The sequence below is a fragment of the Gossypium hirsutum genome, chromosome D02, assembly GCF_007990345.1.
Source record: "Gossypium hirsutum isolate 1008001.06 chromosome D02, Gossypium_hirsutum_v2.1, whole genome shotgun sequence".
NCBI classification, from domain to species: domain Eukaryota; kingdom Viridiplantae; phylum Streptophyta; class Magnoliopsida; order Malvales; family Malvaceae; genus Gossypium; species Gossypium hirsutum.
Genome location: NC_053438.1, coordinates 2076072 through 2098640, shown reverse-complemented (window position 1 = coordinate 2098640; position 22569 = coordinate 2076072). Strand labels below are relative to the sequence as shown.

Here is a 22569-nt window from a genome sequence, read left to right as displayed (position 1 = left end):
AATAAGAGGACAAACGTGCCTCAACTCGCGTCCTCCTATTATGACAATAATACCAGTACCAAACGGACAATTCAATTTAAAGACCAAAATAAAATTTAATAATTCATGTACTTGTATAACATTTTTTTAACATTTCCATATTTAAAATATTATATATATTTTTTATCATGTTAATTAATAGTTCATATTTTATGCTATACTTTAATTATTTATGCAAGGTTTATATAGCATAATTGTATCCATCGAGGTGGATTCTCGTTAGGGCCCAGAAGTTTCTAAAAATTTTATTTAGATCTATTAAAATTTTTGAAGATTTTCACTAAAACCTTCCAAGTTTTTAAAAATATTAATTAAACTCGAAACTTAATGTCAATATCCATCAACGATGTCAAATCTTTTAGGCTTATAATTTTTTCCTTTGTCAAAATTATACTTAACATCTTTGATTATGATATGATACCATTCTCCACCATCCGAGCTGACCGACACTCAATAATAATGCTCCATGGACCATGCCCATAGGCCCAAAAAATTCCAATTAAATTATGAACTATTTCCTTATATGTAAAATATTTTTTATTATTTAATCAATTTTAAAAAAATATATAAATACATCAAATTAAATTTAATACATTCATTTTTTTTATAATTGTAAAACAATCGATGTTCATACTATAGTCATGGGTTTAATTATTTATTTAATATATTTTTTAATAACATAGTTACCAAACTATTCGATTTTTTTTTTGGTCACTAACGGTTAAAGGGCGGATGGAAAGATGAGATGTCAGCTTTTAAAATTGGAATAATAACAACTTTAATAAAAAATTAACACTCAACGTTTACACATTGAATACTTTGGTCTTTTTTCTTTCTTTCCAATTTTACGCTTCTTTGTGACTCTTTCACCTAAAAAGCTAAAAAAACGATTAATTAAATTTGATCGAAAATACACCAAAAATGAAAACACCCGAAAATCCCATATAATATTTTTCATTTTAAAATTAACCTCAATGTCATTAATTTTTTTATATCAAGAAAATTTGACACAATGTATAAATGTTAAGGGTTAAAGTTGCTATTATGTCAATTTTAGAAGTAGTCAAGTTATCTTTTCGTTAGTAAATTAAAGAAGAGTGACTAAAAAAGAAAAATTAAAATAGTTTGGTGGCAGAAAAGAAAAGTTGAATAGTTTGGTGACCATTTAACTTGCATGACTAAAAAAAATTATTAATAGTTGGATGACTACCAATGCAATTTACCCTTGATTTTTTCCTTCAAATACAAAAATTATGGATTTTTTATTTCAATATTGTAATTTAAAAAAAAACACAAAACACCATTTCAATAAAAATGATTTTTTACAATATTGTAAAACTGAAGAGATGATAAATTTCTAATTTAGCCTCATATTTTATAAATACAAGGGACTAAAACCGAAATTTAACCAAATTCTAAAATAAAACTTGGATAGGAAGCGAAATTTACAATCAAAACCTCGAAATTCATCATTGGAGTATCTTCAGTACCTCATATTTGCTTTCCTCTGCAACTTTACCAATTTGAAAGCCGTCGTCTTCTTCACAAGCCATGAGCAACAACAATCCTCCAAAACCCGTGTTTTTAACCAAAGCCCAACGCGAACAGTTAGCCCTTCAACGCCTCGAGGAGCAACGCGCCCAACAGAAACGCCGCATCGAAGACCTCCGTTCCGCCAATGGCGCCGCCAATAACCGTTCCGATTCTTCTTCTGGTAAACCCACTTCTGATTCTTCCGACCGACGCGACCGGGAACGGCAGCGTGAGAGGGATCGAGAGTCTGAGCGGAGGAACCGTGAGCGCGAGCGGGAGGAGGAAGCCAAGGCGCGGGAACGGGCGAGGTCGGAGAAGTTAGCGGAGAGGGAAAGGGAGAAGGAGTTGGAAGCGATTAAAGAGCAATATCTCGGATCGAAGAAGCCCAAGAAAAGGGTTATCAAACCTAGTGAGAAATTTAGGTTTTCTTTCGATTGGGAAAACACGGAAGATACTTCGAGGGATATGAATTCTTTGTATCAAAACCCTCATGAGGCTCAGCTTTTGTTTGGGAGAGGGTTTAGAGCTGGGATGGATCGGAGAGAACAGAAGAAGTTAGCGGCTAAGAATGAAAAGGAGATGAGAGACGAAATTAGGAAAAAAGATGGGGTTGAAGAGAAACCAGAGGAAGCTGCGGCACAGAAGTTAAAAGAAGAAGCAGCGAATACTTATGATACTTTTGATATGAGGGTCGATAAGCATTGGTCTGATAAGAAGCTTGAGGAAATGACTGAAAGAGATTGGAGGATTTTCAGGGAAGATTTTAATATTTCCTATAAAGGGTCGAAAATACCACGCCCAATGAGGAGTTGGAGTGAGAGTAAATTGACTGCCGAGTTATTGAAAGCAGTGGAAAGAGTTGGGTATAAGAAGCCTTCACCTATACAAATGGCGGCTATTCCTTTGGGGTTGCAACAAAGGGATGTAATTGGGATTGCAGAGACAGGATCAGGTAAGACTGCTGCTTTTGTTTTGCCTATGTTAGCTTATATATCTAGATTACCTCCTATGAGTGAAGAGAATGAAGCTGAGGGGCCTTATGCTGTTGTAATGGCTCCGACTCGTGAACTTGCTCAACAAATTGAGGATGAAACCATGAAGTTTGCACATTATTTAGGTATTAAAGTTGTTTCAATTGTTGGTGGTCAGTCAATAGAGGAACAAGGGTTTAGGATTAGACAAGGTTGTGAGGTTGTTATTGCGACCCCCGGTCGTTTGCTCGATTGTTTAGAGAGGCGGTATGCTGTGTTGAATCAGTGTAATTATGTGGTTCTTGATGAAGCTGATAGGATGATAGATATGGGTTTTGAACCCCAAGTTGTTGGTGTATTGGATGCTATGCCATCCAGTAATTTGAAACCGGAGAATGAAGATGAAGAGCTTGATGAAAAAAGGATATATCGGACTACTTATATGTTTAGTGCTACGATGCCTCCCGCTGTTGAGAGGCTAGCTAGGAAATATTTAAGGAATCCTGTTGTGGTCACCATTGGTACAGCTGGAAAGGCTACCGATTTAATTTCTCAACATGTGATGATGGTGAAGGAATCAGAGAAGTTTCCGAGATTACAGAAGTTGCTTGATGAGCTTGGGGATAAGACCGCAATTGTGTTTGTCAATACCAAGAAGAATGCTGATACTATTTCAAAGAATCTTGATAAGTCTGGTTATAAAGTAACAACTTTGCATGGTGGAAGGTCACAGGAGCAGAGAGAAATTAGCCTTGAGGGTTTTAGGGCCAAGAGATTCAATGTCCTTGTTGCTACAGATGTTGCAGGTCGTGGAATTGATATTCCAGATGTGGCTCATGTAATAAACTATGATATGCCTGGTAATATTGAAATGTATACGCATCGTATTGGAAGAACAGGACGTGCAGGGAAGACTGGTGTGGCTACAACATTTTTGACTCTTCACGACACCGATGTCTTCTTCGATCTCAAGCAGATGCTTGTTCAAAGTGGCAGCCCTGTGCCTCATGAGCTGGCAAAGCATGAAGCTTCTAAATTCAAACCAGGAACAATTCCTGATAGACCTCCTAGACGCAATGACACTGTATTTGCACACTGAGAAGCTCTGTACTATGGTATTTTAGTTGCCAAATTTTCTTTCATTGCTGCTTACAAGTGATTGCTTTTGTACTGTTATTGCAGCATTTGAAAGTGTTAGTTGCTGACTTTGCCTTTACTTGCTACTACAATTGCTGATCATAGCAAAAGTAACATTTTGAACTATTTTTAATTTCTGGTCTTTGATTAATATTATATATATATCTTGTCTGGGATTGTAACATTTATGACTGCTATAATGGTATGTGGCTTGTTTGGCTGTATTATGTATGCAAAACTTTCATTCGTGGTTTGCATGAGAATTTGAACGACTATCCCTTCATTTGTTATGCTTGTGAGTTGTGACAGATTGACAAAATTACCACCTCGTATAGCAGTTAAGCTATTCATCTCATTTAACATGAGAGGGATTGCGAGTCTGAGCGGAGAAACTGGGAACACGAGCAACAGGAGGAAGCTGAAGTGCAAGAGCAGGTGAGGCTGTGGAAGTTAGTGAGAAATTCGGATTTTGTTTAGGCTTATCACTTCAATTGCTGCTACTATGCTACATAGTCGCTCGAGGAGCGAGTATTACTTGATCATAGAAAGATGGTTAAAGATGTACCATTGTGATAGTTGAAGTAGCCCATTTATGCTGAGATAATCCTTCAAAGGAAAATTAGAAATTAGTCTTTGTACATTAAATCTAAGAGCAAATTAGTATTTTCAATTAATATTTTTATCCATTTTTTACTCTTAAAAACTGGTGTGTCTGGTTTAATAATCAGATAATTACACGTGATGTGCTACACGTACCTCACGGTGTAAAAGAACCAATTTTTAATAGAATTAAAAGAATATTTAATAAAAAAAATCAGTTTGTTCTTTGATCTTATGTATCATGACTGATTTGTTTATTTTTTTAATAAATAGGACAAAATGTAATTTGACAACTAGTATAAGAGCTTTTACCATACTTCTACCAAAATTAGAAGTTTATGGTGTGTTCTAGGAGCAAAGAGTTGTGTGTCTCTTCGGAATTTAGGAATTGCTTTAGTTCTGGGCTCCTTGACTTGTTTTTGTCACACATGCTTTGCCATCAGGTCACCTTCGCCTGTTCCTCCAAGTCATAGGTAACATGCAACCCAACCCAATCACTCTTGACACTTCGACAAAATATCTATTGCTTGTGACTCCTATACTTTGCTTGGTCATCTAATGTCACATTACTTATCTAACAAGAAATCAACTGGCCTATTTAGAGACAACACGTGGTAGGAGAGATCAAACCTACATTTATTCTTCGTCAACCTTAAAGCTATGCTATTGTCAATTTGTCACACATTTCTCTCCTATCTCCAATAGTGTCATCCTGTTCCTTTCCCTCTTGGGAAAGCTGAATTGTGTGTTTTGAGAATGTCTTTTCTTCTTCCTCCATTTTTCAGACCAAAATTTGGCAGGATCCTTGTATGGATGAATCACTTTGTCTAAATTGACTATGTATTGTTTATTGTTCTAAATGAAAATTTGTTGGGTTAATAAATGTAGATAACAGGGTAGTTGAATGTAGGAAATGAACATACACTTGTTTTTGGACATGGGAGACTCCTTTCTCTGTATAGTGCCGTGTTTGCATTGCATTGTGAAATGTGGTTGCTCAGAATAAAATAAAATAAAATAAACTGGAGTTTTTTTATCTAAATAATATTAAAAAATACTTAAATGGCATGTTGCAAAAATTATGTACCAAAATGGTACATTCAAATGGGTGGAGGGTGATGCATAGGCGGCATCATCTTTGATTCTGACATAATTTCGTCAAAAAAAAATGAGTATAGGGGTGTGGTGCCTATTTAATAGACGGCATTAGTGACCCCTGGTGGTGCTTATCTGATAGGCAGAACATCTAATAGTTTTCCCCCCACACTCCTCATCCGGCTCATTTTAAATATTTATCAATATAGGTAAATTTTATATATTGCTTTTAATTACAAAAAAATCTAACAGTTTTGTCCATATCATATTTTTTTGCTATACTACATTAACAAAATAAATATACCTTATAAATTCCAACTCAATGATCTTATTTACCAATTTCATCTCAATGGTTTAATCTTTTACGTACATAAAAAATAAAAAAATTTATATTAAAATAATAAAAATAACATGCCAATAAAAAAATATAACAAAAACATAACATAAACTATACATTATAAATACGAATATTTTTATTATTATTTTAAAATGATAATAAATAAAATGTTTTGGTTTAAAATATAATATATATAATAACATGCCAACTTAATTATTGTCAAAATATATTTTTTTTTTGCATAGAACTTCAAAGGAAATTTCATTTTTAATATTTATAAAAAACATAAAATAAAATTTAAAAACATAAACTCTTATTCTCAATTATAAAATCTTAAAAATTTAGAACATATAAACTAATTCCTAATTTATCTCATAAATTCTAAATTTCATATCAATGGTTTCATCTTTTACCTACAGAACAAAATTAGAATAAATATTAAAATAATTAAAATAACATGTCAAATAAATTTCATAAAAAATAAATCTAATCTACCTAAAACACACATAACAAATAAATTACATAAAAAATAAAACATTTTTTGTACATAACATAAATAGGCTTTTTTATTTCAGTAAACGTTAAAAATAAATTATAAATGAATGAAAATATAAAATAAATACAGACATACCTTAATAGCTCTTTTTAATCAAATAATGTCTTACAAAAATGAGCCGGATGGGAGAGTGTGGGGAGGGGAAAATACTAGGTGTGTCGCTTATCAGATAGGCACCACACCCCTATACCCTTTTTTTTTTTTAACAAAATTGTGTCAGAATCAAAGTGGTGCCGCCTATGCACCCCCCTCCACCCATTTGAATGTACCATTTTGGTACATAATTCTTGCAACAGGCCATTTAGGTATTTTTTAATATTATTTGGGTAAAAAAATCCCAGCATGTGCTACTTTTTACCAGCAAGATTTGATGTTAATTAAAGTTTAATGTGAATACAAGTACTTTGGTACTACAACACATGTTAAATGTGAAAATTTTTAAGCTAATAAACTATATTAGTAGTGAACGAATTACGATTTTTTTTGTCAGTAAATTATAAAAAGTTATAAAATAATTACTTAATTATTAACTTCCTTTTCTGTCACTCTGAAAAGTTACAATTTATTATTCAATTTGTCTTTTTTGTAGTTACTCGACTATTTTAGATTTTGAGTGTTTTTATTTTTACAACGGATGAGCGATCTTTACCATAGTTTACTTAATTTTTTAACTTCACAAGCAGTGTATCATCTTATTTAAATTAAATTACGTAGTATCCATAAGTTTGGTGAAAGAAAAAATATATACAAAAATGATATATTTAGCTTTGAAATTAAAAGAGTAAGCATTTTTTAGAGCATTGGTTGATTTTTTTTTAATTTTTATAACTACATTTAAAAATAAAATATAATCATGTTAAGTTATTGTACTTATTGGTAATCTTAAATTTTATATTTGCATAAATATATTTGTATAGTTGAGGTATATTTATATACTATATATGAAAAATATTATAAAAATATCGATAACCTAAAACGATATGGCAAAATTTACTAATATCAATATGTATTAGTACCAAAGTAAAATATATGTCCATCGACACGATACTGACTATCTTCATCTAAGAATTTATGGTGCGTTTTATTATTATTGAATTTTACTCCCAATAGTAATGTAAGATTCTCGAATTATATTCTCTTATTTGAACTCAAAAAATTATTTAATCTTATAATTTCAATAACGGTAAGATTTAATAATATAGAGAGTAAATTTAATCTTAAATCTTAGATCATATAAGATTTTCATAATAATATTGATTTTATTAAAAATTAGTCCTTTATTTTTATAATTTTGCTCCATTATAGCTTATTTCCATGTTTTTTTTTCATTTTTTCTATTATTTGTGAGGTTTGAATGGGCAATTGCGTGCGGTGCGGTGTGTTTAGCTTACTTTTTGTCTCGCGCTACAGTATCGTTACAGTATCTAATCTCACCGCCACCGCTGTTTTTACACTAACCGCAGGTAAACGCACCGACGATTCAAACTCACCCTTAAACATTACTAAAATAGATGAAATTAAGGAACTAGTTTCGTTAAATAGGATAAGATTTATTTTCTTTTTTCAAAATGGATAACCTTCAATTATATATTTGAATTAAATCGACTTCAATTATATCGATATTTATATTTAATAAAATATGTTTTTAACTAAATGAATATACTCAATAATACCTTAAATAATCTTACATTTCGATAAACTTATTATTAAAAATAATCTTATATATATATATATGAGGAGAGTTGAATAATATAAGGTTACAGTAAGGTAAACCTTATTTAATAATTAAAGATTAAATTACTCAGTTTCATATTTTCTTAAAAAAATATTTTTAATATTTAATTCACTCTTTTAGGGTAATAATTCTTTAATATTTTAAGAATTATGTTTTAAGTATTATTTAATATTTTTATTGAGTTACATAATTTCATTAGGTTTTAAGATATTTTATGAATTATTTTTAAAAAATTTTTGGTATCACCAAGATTCAACTGACGCTATAGTTGTAGAGAAGGTGAACATCCGACTAATAGGTCATATTTTGGAGTTTAAAATATTTTGGGTAAATTATAATAGAGGTTATCAAACAATGGTTTTCTTTTTCTTTTTTATCACCTAACTATTATTTTTTTTTTGGTTACCTAACTATGAAAAGTTTTAAAATAGTTACCGAACTATTCAATTGTCTTTTTTGATCATTAACTAGCTAACGTATTACGTAAAAATAGAAACATCCAAAAATCCAAAAGATGACAAAAAAAATTTAAATAGTTAAATGACTATTTTATAGTTTTTCTAATATTTTTCAATGTAATACTTTTCAAATTCTTTTTCAATGTCATATCGCCAAAAAAAACTCACATACTTTGAAGTTTGAAGATTTAAGGAAATAGACCGATTTTGGAGAGAGAGTATGTTAAAACATGTCTAACAAGAAGTGTTTTCTGAAAAAGCTTCCAGCTGGACGCTCTTTCCTGACATGTTAACAGGTTGCTTGCCCAGCTGGAAGAGCTTTCGTGTTAACTATACCAAAATTTACAGTCAACTATGCAGAAAGTGACCCAACTGAACGTCCTTTTACACATTCTCTCTAAAATCGACTTATTTACTTAAATCTTGAAAAAAACCTATTTGATCAATTAAAAAAAATCGACATATATTGCACGTATCATTCTTTACCATGAAAATTCCTTTCATATTTTTTCCCTTTTGAATGTTAAAATTCCATTCATATTCAATCCTCGTTAAAAGGGAATTTAAATAGAAAACCTGTTTGTCAACGCCTTAACGTCTCTGTCTCTCTTCCTTCATCAACTCACTCAAGTAAATATCCTTTGTCTTTTTCTTCCATTCCCCTTCTATATATACTACAATTCAAATATGGCATACAACAATACAGTTGACCCTTTAATTTTTGTACTATTCCTATCCCTTCCTCCCCCCAAAAGAAATCTACCCAAAGCTCCAATTCTATACCCAAAGCTGCTGTTATTGTGATTTTTTGAGTTCTGGGTATGGAAGAAACAGAGAAACCAATAGAGGTATTAGCTATGGAAGCTTTGGGAAAAGGGTACGATATAACTGGAGATTTCAGATTGAAATATGCTAAAGGAACAAGGTTACTGGTGCTTGATGAAACCAACAAACGAGACATTGTTTTCCCAGGTGCTGCTTCTTTTACTATGAAAGAAGTTTCTCAAGATATTCGTCTTGATAAAGGCGATCGTATTCGTTTCAAATCTGATGTTCTTGAATTCAATCAGGTCTGGGATTTTTTTTAAGCATGTTATTTTGAAATATCCAACTCTGGGATTTTATTTTATTTTTTGCTTTGATTCCTTGATTTGATCCATGGGTTTGTTTTTGTTTTGTAATTTTATGGTTTGGGTCAAAAACAAAAAGGAGCTAATACTAGTCTCAAATGGCCAGCTTGTGTTCTAAGGTTACTTCAACTTGTTGGTTTGAATAAGTGTACAATTTTGACTAGGAAAAAGAGGCTGAGTTCATGAATTCTTAAATAAAAATAACAACTAGCTTGAGGTTAACTAATTGTTAATAATGGCTGATATTAATCAGATAGCTACTGTCTATCATGCTGAAAACTTCTGTAACCTTAACGATGAAGAAATCCGGAAAAAGAAAAGGCTAGAAAAGTATATAGAATTATGCAATTTGTTCAATTTGGTGTTTTATTGATGTTGTGCCTTACATTTGTTCCAAAATCTTATTTCTTTTACAGATGTCTGAGTTACTTAATCAGAAGTCTTCTATACAAGGAAAAGTTCCTTCAGGGTATCTTAACAGTATCTTCGATTTGAGTGGAAATTGGCTTCATGATGCTGCAGACACCAAAACTCTCGCTTTCGATGGTTACTTTATTTCGTTGTATTATTTACACCTTACAGCATCTCCACTTGTTCTAAACGACAGAGTTAAGAAGTCTGTTCCACCTCATTGGGATCCAGCAGCCTTGTCTAGGTAACTTTTCCACATATTGTTTGCACATTTTTGGCATTAAGAATCATATGGATTATGCGGATGCTTTTTGAATGAATGAAGAAATAGTACTGGTGACCCTACTTTATAAACGCTTGCCTATGTTAAAGAAAATATATTATTGTTATGGTGAACTAAAGTGGTTCTCAACTGGTTAGGTCGATCATGTGGCCGTATGCTGTAAAAATATAGTGTAACTAATTATATGTGGGATGATGAAGGAGCTGCAAGATGTGTTTTCAACTTTCTTATGCAATTTTAGCTAATTTCTAAACATTTTCTCTCAAAGAAGTAAAATTCTGTTTATTGATCATTAAATTGAACTTTCGGCAAATAAACTGTTACATAATTGTGCTTCTATTGCAAATGCCTGACTTGCCTAATTGGAAAATTTTTAGACAAGGATAAGTTACTCGAGTCCATCGTAAAGTTATAAAATTGCTGCTGCTGTTGTTGTTGTCAATAGTTGTAGTATAATATGCAGTATATATCTAATAATTTGTGTTTTGGTAGGTTCATACGGACATATGGAACACACATAATAGTCGGCATGGCTATCGGTGGTCAAGATTTAATATGTGTCAGGCAAAACTCTTCCTCTACAATTCCTACATCCGAGCTTAGAGGGTATTTGGAGGACCTCGGAGATGTTATGTTTTCAGATGGGAAAAGCCCTTCATTAATACAGAGAAAGTCAAGAGATGGCAAACAAAAAGTATAAGCACCTTATTTATATTTAAGGGCCCTTTCTTCTTTTGTTCGGTAAACACTGATATTTTTTACTAAATGCCGTATATTTATGTAGGTGCCCGACGTCTTTAACCGTATTTTGCAGTCAAGCACCATGCAGTTGGCCAGCATTGCAGAAACATCGAGCAAAGACGTCAGTTTAGAACTTTGAGTTTTATGTTATATGTGATTTTCTTTTAAATTTATCACTACGATCCATGAATTATTTACTTTATTTTGTTTTCAACTTTAGGGACTCACTATCATTTGCTCGAAAAGAGGAGGAAATGCGTTCTTGCATAGTCACTCGAACTGGCTCCAGACGGTACCTGCTAAGCCAGAAGGAATTTTTTTCAAGTTTGTACCAATTACTTCTCTTCTGACGGGGATTCCCGGAAGTGGATATCTTAGTCATGCAATCAACTTGTATCTTCGTTGTAAGTATTCCCTTGCATTTCCTGAGTAACGGGACAGTACTAGTAAAAAATATGTGTTACTCAAACTTGGGTGCTGGGTGTTTTTCAACAATATGTTTGCAAATAATTTGTTTTTATTGGACTTTAACTCACTGAATTTGTATGTAGACAAGCCCACTCCTGAGGATTTACGGTATTTTTTGGAGTTTCAAGTTCCACAACAATGGGCACCTATGTTCTGTGGCCTGCCACTTAGACATCAGACGAGAAAAGCTTCTTGCCCCTCCCTGCAATTCACTTTCCTGGGTCCTACGTTACATGTCAACTCTACACAGGTAGTCATTCAACTTGTAAATTGTTATTTCGTGGAACCAAAATACGCAATTCGTGAAGGTGGTGCGCAAATATGTAAGCACTGAACTAGATAACCGAAAATCATATGATAGCATATGAACCCAACTTAACTAAAACCTCTATGAGCGACATGCTAGTGTAGAGAATGCTGAAAATAAGACGAACATCACTGCATTGTTTTGCTTGAAATGAATATACGAGTGTAGTACTCATGTTGCTCCAACTCTTCATTTAAGTATTTGTATCTGACACTCGTATTTGACAGGTTTTTAGACATGGTATGGTCCAAGGACCTTCAAATGCAAAAAGTTAAAGAACACTCACAACTGAGTCTAAGTAACATGGTCAACAAATTTTTTAATGGCCTAAATGTGTTTTAGAAAGTGGAGTTGACTTGCTTTTTGGAAGTGGAAGTTGCATTGAATATTTTATTGGTAATAACATTACAACTTATCTGTTTAAACTGTCATATTGTTTTCCATGATTGCATTGTCTGGTAATCTGGTAGGTAATGGAGTTGAGTCATTAGTGGAAGTTGATTTTGATTTCGATCTTTTTTATCGGTAAACAAGTAAAATGTCTTTTACATATGAACTCTTTGTGACATGGCTTTGCAAGCATTCGTCTGTAGTTTACATTCCTATTCCATCCTGCATGTATGCATACGTAGGCAAGTATATATTTGCCTATAGTTGGTTATGGTGTATTTTGCAGCCATGTTAACATCCGATTCTCTGTTGTTACTATATTATAAACTTATAGCGATTCTCTTTTGTTCTATTTCAGGTTACAAGCGAGTTAAAACCCGTAGTTGGCCTCCGGTTGTATCTAGAAGGAAAAAAATGCAACCGGTTGGCATTACACGTGCTACATCTTTCAAGCCTCCCGAGTATAATGGCATTCACGTCAAGCAAACCTAGTCAATGGCGAGGTTCCGATGAGTACAAGTCCAGTGATCAATTTTTAGAGCCAGTCAGATGGAAACGGTACTCGAATGTATGCACATCCCTCATTAAGTACGATCCTAACTGGTTGCAAGAAGTTTCAGGTGGTGTTTTTGTCGTAACTGGTGCACAGCTTATCAGCAAAGGGAAGTGGCCAAAGACGGTTTTGCATCTCCGTCTGCTTTACACTCATATACCCCACTGCACAATCAGGAAAACTGAGTGGGCAGTTGCGCCTGACACTTCCCGTAAGGGTAGTTTCCTTACGAATCTAAGCATGACATTTTCATTCACCCAAGGGACAGCCATGACTGGACAACAGAAACAAGCTCCGACTGCACTTAATTCGGGTGTATATCCCGATGGCCCACCGGAACCGATTCGATCGAAAAAACTGCTGAAATATGTAGATATATCTGAGGTTGTACGCGGTCCACATGATGCTCCAGGACACTGGTTGGTAATTGCAGCTAAACTAGTCAATGAGAGTGGTAGGATTAACTTACAAGTGAAGTTTGCATTATTAGACTATCCATGAAATTTTGATTTTTTTTTTTCATATGAGAAAATTTAAGCTTTTATTGTATATAATAGATTGAGATTGATATATATTTTACAATAAAAAAGTAAAAGAGAGAGAGAGAGAGAGAGATTGATTTCATAGGTTCCATTAGTCCCTTTGTCCAAGCTTTGGAGTACAGGTGTAGATGACCATGATTCAGTTTCAAAAGATTTTATATCCCAAGTCCAAATTGCACTAACTCGGTTCAGCCAAATTTTTTAAATTTAATTTAATTATTAAAAATAAAAAATAACAATTTTTATACAAATGGCCTAATTGTACTAAAAATAGAGTCCCCATCCCAACGACCGCATTTTCTCGTTGTAACGTTGGCCGACGGTATATAATGTCTCGACGTCGAGTGGCCTGATGTTCTGACGTGACAAACTATTTGGCGGCGCCATGACGTGGAGAATGTGAAGTCACGACATCGGCCCTGAATTTTCAAAATTTTACAATTCGATTCTATTTCATGTTCGAGTCAATAAAAGAGCTTTCATAAGCTTGATTAAGGCTTGGATTTAATTGTGTATTATAATATCTACGTGTTAATGACATTATTGAATATTTGAATGATTTATTTATGATATACTTGATCTGAAATTTTAAAAATGTTGCAAAGAGGTCCCTATCCGATTTCAGGTTGATTTTAAAGTATTCGTATGCCCATATAAGACCCGGGAAAGAATGTTAATGATATTCAATGTTGTCTTACTGTTGATTGCATGAATGATGATGTGAAGTGATGATTTTACTGTGAATTTGTCAATAGTTGCTCCGACAACGACTGTAACATTCCGCAGCTCGAACCCGACAATCAGGTAGGACGAGGGGTGTTACATCAACTTTTATAATGTGATGTTTGTAAGTGTTTTTTTTAACATCATAAGATAATAGTTAAATTTCAATTTTGATCCATTTATATTTTTAAAGATTATATAACAATGGACAAATTTTAGTTTGATCCCCGTACTATGTTCAAATTTGATATTTAATCTCTATACTTTAAGTTTTATATAACTTGATACATCAACTTTTACAATGTTATCAGTTAGCCTAAATATTTTATTCTAATTAAAATGCTTACGTGAATTTTAAGAATTGTTGACATCATTAAAGCTTTTTTTTAAATTTAAGTTCATTACAATATTATTTTTTTTGTCACATGATTATCAAGTGAGTATTTTTTATTATTATTTCAAACTGTCACACCAATTAAATGAACCAAAAAATTTTAACCATAACAACTAGAAGTGAATTTTTAAAATTAAAAAAAAATAAAAAAGGACTAAATTCTTGAAACTAAAAATATTAAGACTATATTTCAAATATATAAAAAATACAGGACCTTAAATATATTATAACCTTTAAATTTTTACTGTAGAATTTAACCCAAAATACTAGTATGAATTAGCTTGGGTGAAACCATACTGGTATATATAAAAGGATGGTAAAGAATCTTCCTTTCACACGTGGCACTCCATATTATGATGTTTTTTCTAATTATACCTTAATAGTTAAATTTCAGTTTTGGTCATTCTATTATGTCTAAATTAGTAATTTAATCTCTATACTTTAATTTCTAATATAATTTAATCCCTATATTTTTATAATATTATCAATTAGTCCAAATAGTTAATATTGTTAACTTTTTTTGTAAAATATTATGTGATTATATATAATTTCAGTTTTTTATATTAGACCTTGATACATGGCTTCCTATTTCTTTTGAGTTTGCATTGTTTATTTTTTTGGGGATAAATCTCAAAATTAAACATGAATTTTGATTTAATGTGCAATTGTATAACTTTAATTTGGTGTAATTATACACGTGAAACTCTAATGTGGTTCAAATATATACTTGAAACTTTAATTTTGATTTAATCATGCACATTTAATGAAATAAATACATCAATTTATTTTTATATTGGATAAATATAATTGTTTATGTATGCAATATATAAACATAAAATGATGTTATATTAATAATTGTGTTAATAATTTACAAGAATTGAATCAAATCAAAATTTCGTGTATAAAATTGCACAAAATCAAAATTTATGTACACAATTGCAAATAAACCATAGTTCGTGTATAGTTTTGGGATTTATCCCCTTTTTTTTATATTACAAGACAATGGTCAAATTTCAATTTTGACTCTTATACTAAAGCCTGAGATTTAATCTATATGCTTTAATTTTTTTTATATAATTTGGTTCTTCTACTTTATAATCTCATTAGTTAGTCTAAATACTTAATATTTTTAATTATTTCAATCATAATGTCGACGCCAATTTTTCTTAAAAACACTACAAAAAAATATTTTATTATGACGAGTTCAAACATTTTTTTAAATTTTAAATTCAAAAAGTAGAAAGACTAAATTCTAAATGTACAAAGTGTATAAAGACTTAGAGCACATTTTAACCTTTAAATTTTATTGGATAATGCTTTGCATGATATCGATTGCTTTTCACCCATAAATAATAGGATAATGCGCTTCAACGCATTCGAACTCATATCCTTCTACATTGACAATAATGCACATACCAATCAAGTTAAGACTAAATCTACTATTCGGTTGCTTTTAATGTCCAAGAAGTTAGACCAATCATTCCTAAATTAAAAAAGGTAGAAAGACTAAATTTAAAAAGTACGAAATGTATAAAGACTTAGAACACATTTTAACTTTCAAATTTTTACTCCATAATTTGACACAAAGTAAATAATTAATCGAATGTGAAGCATTGGAATAATAATAATAATAAATATATTATTATTATGAAATATGGGTTCATTGGATAATACTTTGCCATTGCTTTTTACCTATAATAAGAGGATAATGTGCTTCCACGTACTCGAATTTATATCTTCCTACCTTGAGAATAATACTAATATCAATCGAGTACTTAAGACTCAATCCACTTTTCGATTACTTTTAATGGCCACGAAGTTATACCAATCATTCCTAAACGAGGGCTTAGGTAAGGTGATCGGTTATCATCTTATTTATTTATTCTTTGTGCTGGCGAAGGCACGAGGTGATTTGCAAGGTGTCTCTGTATGTCGAGGGAGCTCTTTGATAGCTCATTTATTCTTCACCAATGATAGCTTCTTTTTCTTTAGGGCTAACGCTTCGAAATGCCAGACAATATGTAATATCCTCCCCACTTACGAACACGCTTTGGGACAAGCCATTAATTTTCAAAAGTCCGGAGTGATGTTTAGCTCTAATACAAAGTTGGCAGATAAGCAGGCAACTTACTCTATTCCGGGCGTTGAGGCATCTATTGCTCATGGTTCCTACCTAGGTCTCCCTTCCTTTATTGCCAAAAATAAGAAGCAAGTGTTTCGGTTTATCAGAAAACGCCTCAGCAAATGAATTTTCAATTGGAAGAATAGACCACTTTTGAGACTCGAAAAACTGTAGTTTAGGCAATCCTGATTTATTGCATGAGTGTTTTTATGATTCCTATTGGCATGTATTAAGAACACAATATACTTCTATATTATCAAAAGAACGTACCTTTACATCACAAAACTCCACTACTTATAATACAAAAGTTAACTACCCTTAACTACTAACTAACAAGGCTTCTAACTCCCAACCGATAACTGTTGCTAACTGCTGCTAACTACCACAGCTGTTATATACTCTAATATGCCACCATCCTCTTCAGCTCCTGCTAATCAACACCTGGTAAGCACATGCTTTTTGGACCAAGCTTAAGACCTGATCTGAACTTAGTAAACAATGGTGCTGACAGCGGCTTAGTGAACACATCTGTAATCTGCTCGTGTGCTGGTATGTGACCCACAGTAAGTTGTCCAACGGCAACTTTCTCACGGACAAAGAAAAGATCCAACTCAACGTGTTTAAATTTAGAATGAAGAACTGGGTTTGCAGAGACCGCTACCGCTTCTGAGCTATCACACCACACAGCAGGTTTTCGCAGAGAAGAAGCATGCAGTTCTTTCAACAAGGACTCGAGCTAGACGACTTCAGCAACAGTATGAGCCAACCCCCTGTACTCTGCCTCTGCTGTGGATCGGGAGACAACCGACTGCTTCTTTGATCCCCATGCAACAGGGTTACCGCCAAGGAAAATACAAAACCCCGTAGTTGACAGGCGATCATCTATGTCAGTTCCCCAATTTGCATCGGAGTATCCAACCACATCCAACGAAGTCTTCTTTGTGAATTGAATACCATAATCAATAGTTCCTTGAAGGTAGTGAAGAATCCGTTTAACAGCTTTAAAATGTTGATCGAGAGGGCGATGCATGAATTGACATACCTTATTCACAGCAAACGTAATATCCAGCCTGGTGATGACAACGTATTGAAGAGCGCCAACAATGCTACGATACTCAGCCTCATTCTCAATCATACAACCATCATTCTGAGACAATTTTGAAGAAGCAATCATAGGAGTAAGAGAGCTATTCGCATGATCCATACTGGCCTTCTTTAGCAAATCACGAATATACTTTGTTTGATTTAAAAACAAGCCTTCGGCAGTGGGAGTCACCTCAATACCAAGAAAATAACCAAGAGGTCCCAAGTCTTTCAAAGCAAACTGAGTGTCCAAGGAAGAAACAAACTTGTCAATACTTTGTTGATGATTTCCAGTGATTATTATATCGTCGACATAGACTAGAACGTATAAGATCACTCCGTCAGTCTTCTTCACAAAAAGCGACGCATTTGATTTAGCACACACAAACTGTGAACTAAGTAAGAACTCTCGAAGTTTGGAGAACCATGCCCGAGGCGCCAGCTTAAGGGCATACAGTGCTTTCTTCAGCCTGCATACGAGTAATTCATTGTTGCTGTGTTGCTTAAACCCAGGGGGCTGTATCATATAAATTTCTTCAAACAACTCGCCATTTAGGAAGGCGTTGTTAATATCCACCTGTCGAAGCTGCCATCCGAGTTTAACAGCTAAGGACAGAACAACCCGAATAGTCGTTGGCTTAACAACAGGGCTGAACGTGTCTTGAAAATCGATGCCTGCCTCTTGAAGATAACCCTTAACCACTAGACGACCTTTGTACCGAGCACTAGTGCCGTCAGATTTCCTTTTAAGTTTAAAAAGCCACTTGCAACCCACAGCTTTCCTATCAGCAGGTAGCGGAACCAAGTCTCACGTGTGATTTTTCATCAAAGCTTCATACTCCTGTTGTGCTGCAAGAGTCCACTCTTTGCTCGTGAAGGCCTGCTCAATTGTCACAGGTTCAACTGCTGCAAGTTCTGCGGTCAGAACCTTGGGTTTGAAAATCCCACTTTTGGACCTCGTTTGCATGGGATGAAGGTTGGACCGTGGTTGCATGGGAGAAGAGTTAACAGGAGGGACTTGAATAGATGAAACCGGTAGACAACTATGAGGACCCGTCGAGAAGCTGGAGGCTGTAGAATTCTGACATGCAGACGTGGAAAAAGGACTATGAGAACTCAAATGTACAGGAGAGCAGCTTACTTGTGACCCCCTGGGTGGAGTGACGGATTGAGGTATAGAAGGCTCCGGAGATGGCACAGCTGTAGCCGAATCTGACAAGCTGATTGACCCTGAGCGATATTCCATAATAAGAACAGCAGACTGCTGATGTTGAAATATGGGGAGAGCACGAGTGGACTGAGAAGTATTTGCAACCATAGAACCAACCTCAAAAGGGAAACAACCCTCATCAAACACAACATGTCTAGACACAAACACTTTATTATTTTCAGCAAGGCACTTGTACCCCTTGTGAACCATACTGTAGCCAAGAAAGACACAAGGCTAAGACCGAAACTGTAACTTGTGAGCCTGAAACGGTCTAAGATACGGATAGCACCGACAACCAAAAACCTTTAGATGCTGATAATTGGGACTAGTTTTATGAAGAACCTTATGAGGAGACTTGCCATGGAGCACCGGTGTTGGAAGTCTATTAATGAGATAAACTGCACTAGTGAAAGCATGAGTCCAGAAGCTTATTGGCAGACTTGCTTGAGCCAATAAAGTCAAGCCAACGTCGATCACATGACGATGCTTCCTTTCGACCAACCCATTCTGTTCTGAAGTGTGGGGACAGGAAAGTCGATGTCGTATCCCAAGTGAAGTCAATAGCTTGTGAAATAGACGATACTCTCCACCCCAGTCTGTTTGGAGAGCTCGTATCTTACACCCAAACTGCACTTCAACTAGTTTTTGAAATTGGAGAAACTTGTTCATAGCTTCAGACTTGCTTTTAATCAAATATAACCACGTATGTCATGAGTAGGCATCCACAAACAAAATGTAATAAAGGCAACCATCAGAAATCATAGGAGCAGGTCCCTAAAGATCTGAACCAATCAGCTCAAAAGGGGCGGTATAAACAGTGTTTGAAGGTAAAAACGGCAGTTTATGTAATTTCCTAAGTTGACAAGCTGAGCAAATAGCACTCGATTTACAATTCTCTAAAACAATATTACACTTCTGAAGAACTGTAGAAACAGTCCTATGACAAGGATGGCCAAGACGTCTGTGCCATAGTTCATAACTTGCGTCACCAGCAGAGGACATGCCATAGTTCATAACTTGCGTCACCAGCAGAGGACATTCCTGATTGTGCCATATGAACTGCAGCCGAGCCATCAGACGAGGTGAAACTCTCCAAAGTAGTAGGGTGCTGAGAGAGAGTAAACTGATACATTCCATTACACATGTGCCCCACCAGTAACGTGGTCCCTGTCTTGATGTCCTTTACAAAACAATGAAGTGGATGAAACTCAAAATAAACACAGTTGTCATTAGCAAACTGTGCAACAGACATTAGATTCTTGCATATACGAGGAACATGAAGTACATTCTTCAAATGAAAAACCCTGTTGGAATGAACAAACGATGAGGAACCAACATTGTCTACTGGTACAGACATACCATTCTCCATAAACAGTTTATTTTTACCTGTATACTGAGTCACCTCTCGCAAACTTTACAAGTCGTTCGTTACATGGTTAGTAGCACCCGAATCAAGAAACCATACAGTGGAAGTGACATTATTGGAAGACACCGGACCAGACGTAGTGGCCATATTAGCCTGCAAACCAGCAGTTTCCAAAGACCCCTTATGAGTACAACAAGAAGAAGAAGTACACAACTGATGAGGAGACTCTTGGAACTGATGACACTGAGCTTGCATAGGCTGTTGAGACACACCCTCAAAAGACTCATCAAATCTATAGTAACATTTGTGTACAGTATGTCCAATACGACCACAAAGCTGGCATTGAGGTTTGGCATGCATGAACTTCCGTCCACGACCTCTGCCTCTGAAGTCCCTAGAGCCACCACCTCTAAAAGACGATCGAGACCCCTGACCAAACTGTTTAGCCTGCCTTCCGTCAGATTCAGAATGTTGAACCACATTCGTCTGCAAAGACATACCCAAAATAACATCTTGTTGCCTAGCCTCACAATCAGTCAACAACTCCGTAAGATAATCAAAAGACACCTTCATTGTTGATGCAACAATGCGGATTGAGTCGTACTCCACAGGTAAACCAGCAAGAATGATACTGATCTGTTCTTGTTCAGAAACATTAGTACCAGCAGCAATCAGAGTATCACACTGACCTTGAATCTTGGCAAGATATTCTTGAATAGATAACTGACCTTTCTTCTGTGAATACAATGCATGTCTGAGAGTTAACATTGTTAAAGAAGATTTCGCAGCAAACCTTTTGAGAACCTTACTCCATACATCAAAGCTAGTCCCAGCTCCAGTAAGATGAACCAGTATACTATCAAAAATGGTGGCCAACAACCAAGAAGCCAAGAGCTTATCTTGTTGTGTATGAAAAACGAAGTCAGGATTAGCAACAGGAGACTTATCATTAGCAAGAATAGACTGTGGAGGAACCTGAACTGTTCCAAGAATAAAACCATGCAAACCATAGCCTTCAATAATTAATAAGATTTGTTGTTTCCATAAGAGAAAGTTACTAGCAGTAAGTTTCACCTATCATGTTTGGGAAACTGATGAAGTTTGCGCAAAGAAGCGTGTCCAAGATCTGGAGAAGAAGCCGCTGCAACTGGCGTGGCCGTATGAACAGACTGACGATCACCATCAGATACTGCATCTGTCGCCATAACAAAAAAAATTTATGGCTCTGATACCATATTAAGAACACAATATACTTCTATATTATCAAAAGAACATACCTTTACATCACAAAACTCCACTATTTATAATACAAAAGTTAACTACCCTTAACTACTAACTAACAAGGCTTCTAACTCCTAACCGATAACTGCTGCTAACTACCATAGCTGTTATATACTCTAATAGCATGTGCGAAGAACTGCAATGTATTATGAATTCGTTCTGGTGGGATTCGAGTTTAAGTGATAGTAAAGAGACTCGATAGACCTCTTGGGACAAACTCTATATGCCCAAGAATTTTGGAGGCATGTGCTTTAGGAATCTCCATTGCTTCAATTTAGCGATGCTCTATAAGAAAGGATGGAGACTTATTTTCATCCCTGATTCTCTTCCAAGTTGCATATTCAAAGCAAAATACTTTCTCAAGTGTGGGTTTGTTGATTCTACCAAAAGTAATAATCCTTCATTTAGATAGAGGAGCATTCACACTAGTTAGACCTTGCTTTTGAAAGGAGTTAATTTGGTAACAACAACAATATTAGTGTTCTCTAACCCTTGGTTACCTGACGATGTCAATTTCTATGAGGATTCAATCCCATTGGATGGTATGGAACAGTTGCGAGTAAGTAATCTCCTCATTGATAACGCTGATCAATGGGATGCCCATTTGGTTGAACATATCATTTCCCCTTACGATGCAGACAGTATTTTGAAGCTACCTATTTTATCTACTAAGCCAAACGATCCGCTAATATGGCACTTTAGTCGCACTGGTATTTCTGAGGTACATTCTAGCTATTAACTCTATGATAGACATCATGCATATTGAGGGCCCTTGGGGACTTATATGGAATTCAGTAGTGCCACTCAAAGTCAAGGAATTCACGTGGCGTGGCATGTGCCAATTCATTCCATGAAAAGGTTGCTTAGCCGCAAGAGGCTGCCCTATTGATCTTACTTGTCCACGCTGTAGGTTGGTTTGATAGCATCAAGTATGTGCTGCTTGAATGTGCTAAAGTTGTTGACGTATGGCATTGCCTTGGGATTACTATTGATTTTCACATTGTCACTGAATTTCTGCAATTTTATTTGTCTGTGGCTAACAACACTGTTAAGCATCGAGTCATGACTGTTGCACGGAGCTTGTGGTTTCACAGGAATTTATTT

At 34.6% G+C, this 22569-nt stretch overlaps 2 protein-coding genes across 2 annotated transcripts; both read left to right on the top strand.

The window, feature by feature from the left end:
• The first annotated feature begins 1493 nt into the window (after window positions 1-1493).
• Window positions 1494-3864, top strand: LOC107934847 (DEAD-box ATP-dependent RNA helicase 21). The gene has a single exon (XM_016867358.2). The coding sequence runs from the start codon at window positions 1591-1593 to the stop codon at window positions 3640-3642; it is 2052 nt and encodes a 683-aa protein (XP_016722847.2). The 5' UTR covers window positions 1494-1590; the 3' UTR covers window positions 3643-3864.
• A 5232-nt stretch (window positions 3865-9096) lies between these two features.
• On the top strand, window positions 9097-13368 carry LOC107934812 (MACPF domain-containing protein At1g14780). The gene is made up of 7 exons (XM_016867325.2): window positions 9097-9531; window positions 10008-10246; window positions 10778-10979; window positions 11070-11147; window positions 11247-11430; window positions 11578-11744; window positions 12550-13368. The coding sequence occupies exons 1-7, from the start codon at window positions 9283-9285 to the stop codon at window positions 13243-13245; spliced, it is 1815 nt and encodes a 604-aa protein (XP_016722814.2). The 5' UTR covers window positions 9097-9282; the 3' UTR covers window positions 13246-13368.
• Window positions 13369-22569: the final 9201 nt, after the last annotated feature.

What these genes read in the sequence shown, in the direction of transcription:
- LOC107934847 (XM_016867358.2), top strand. Translation starts at nt 1,591, where the DNA reads ATGAGCAACAACAATCCTCCAAAACCCGTGTTTTTAACCAAAGCCCAA.
- LOC107934812 (XM_016867325.2), top strand. Translation starts at nt 9,283, where the DNA reads ATGGAAGAAACAGAGAAACCAATAGAGGTATTAGCTATGGAAGCTTTG. An exon ending in GATCCAGCAGCCTTGTCTAG is followed by an intron (nt 10,247 to 10,777) that starts GTAACTTTTCCA and finishes GTGTTTTGGTAG; the next exon opens with GTTCATACGGACATATGGAA. An exon ending in CAGAAACATCGAGCAAAGAC is followed by an intron (nt 11,148 to 11,246) that starts GTCAGTTTAGAA and finishes TTTCAACTTTAG; the next exon opens with GGACTCACTATCATTTGCTC.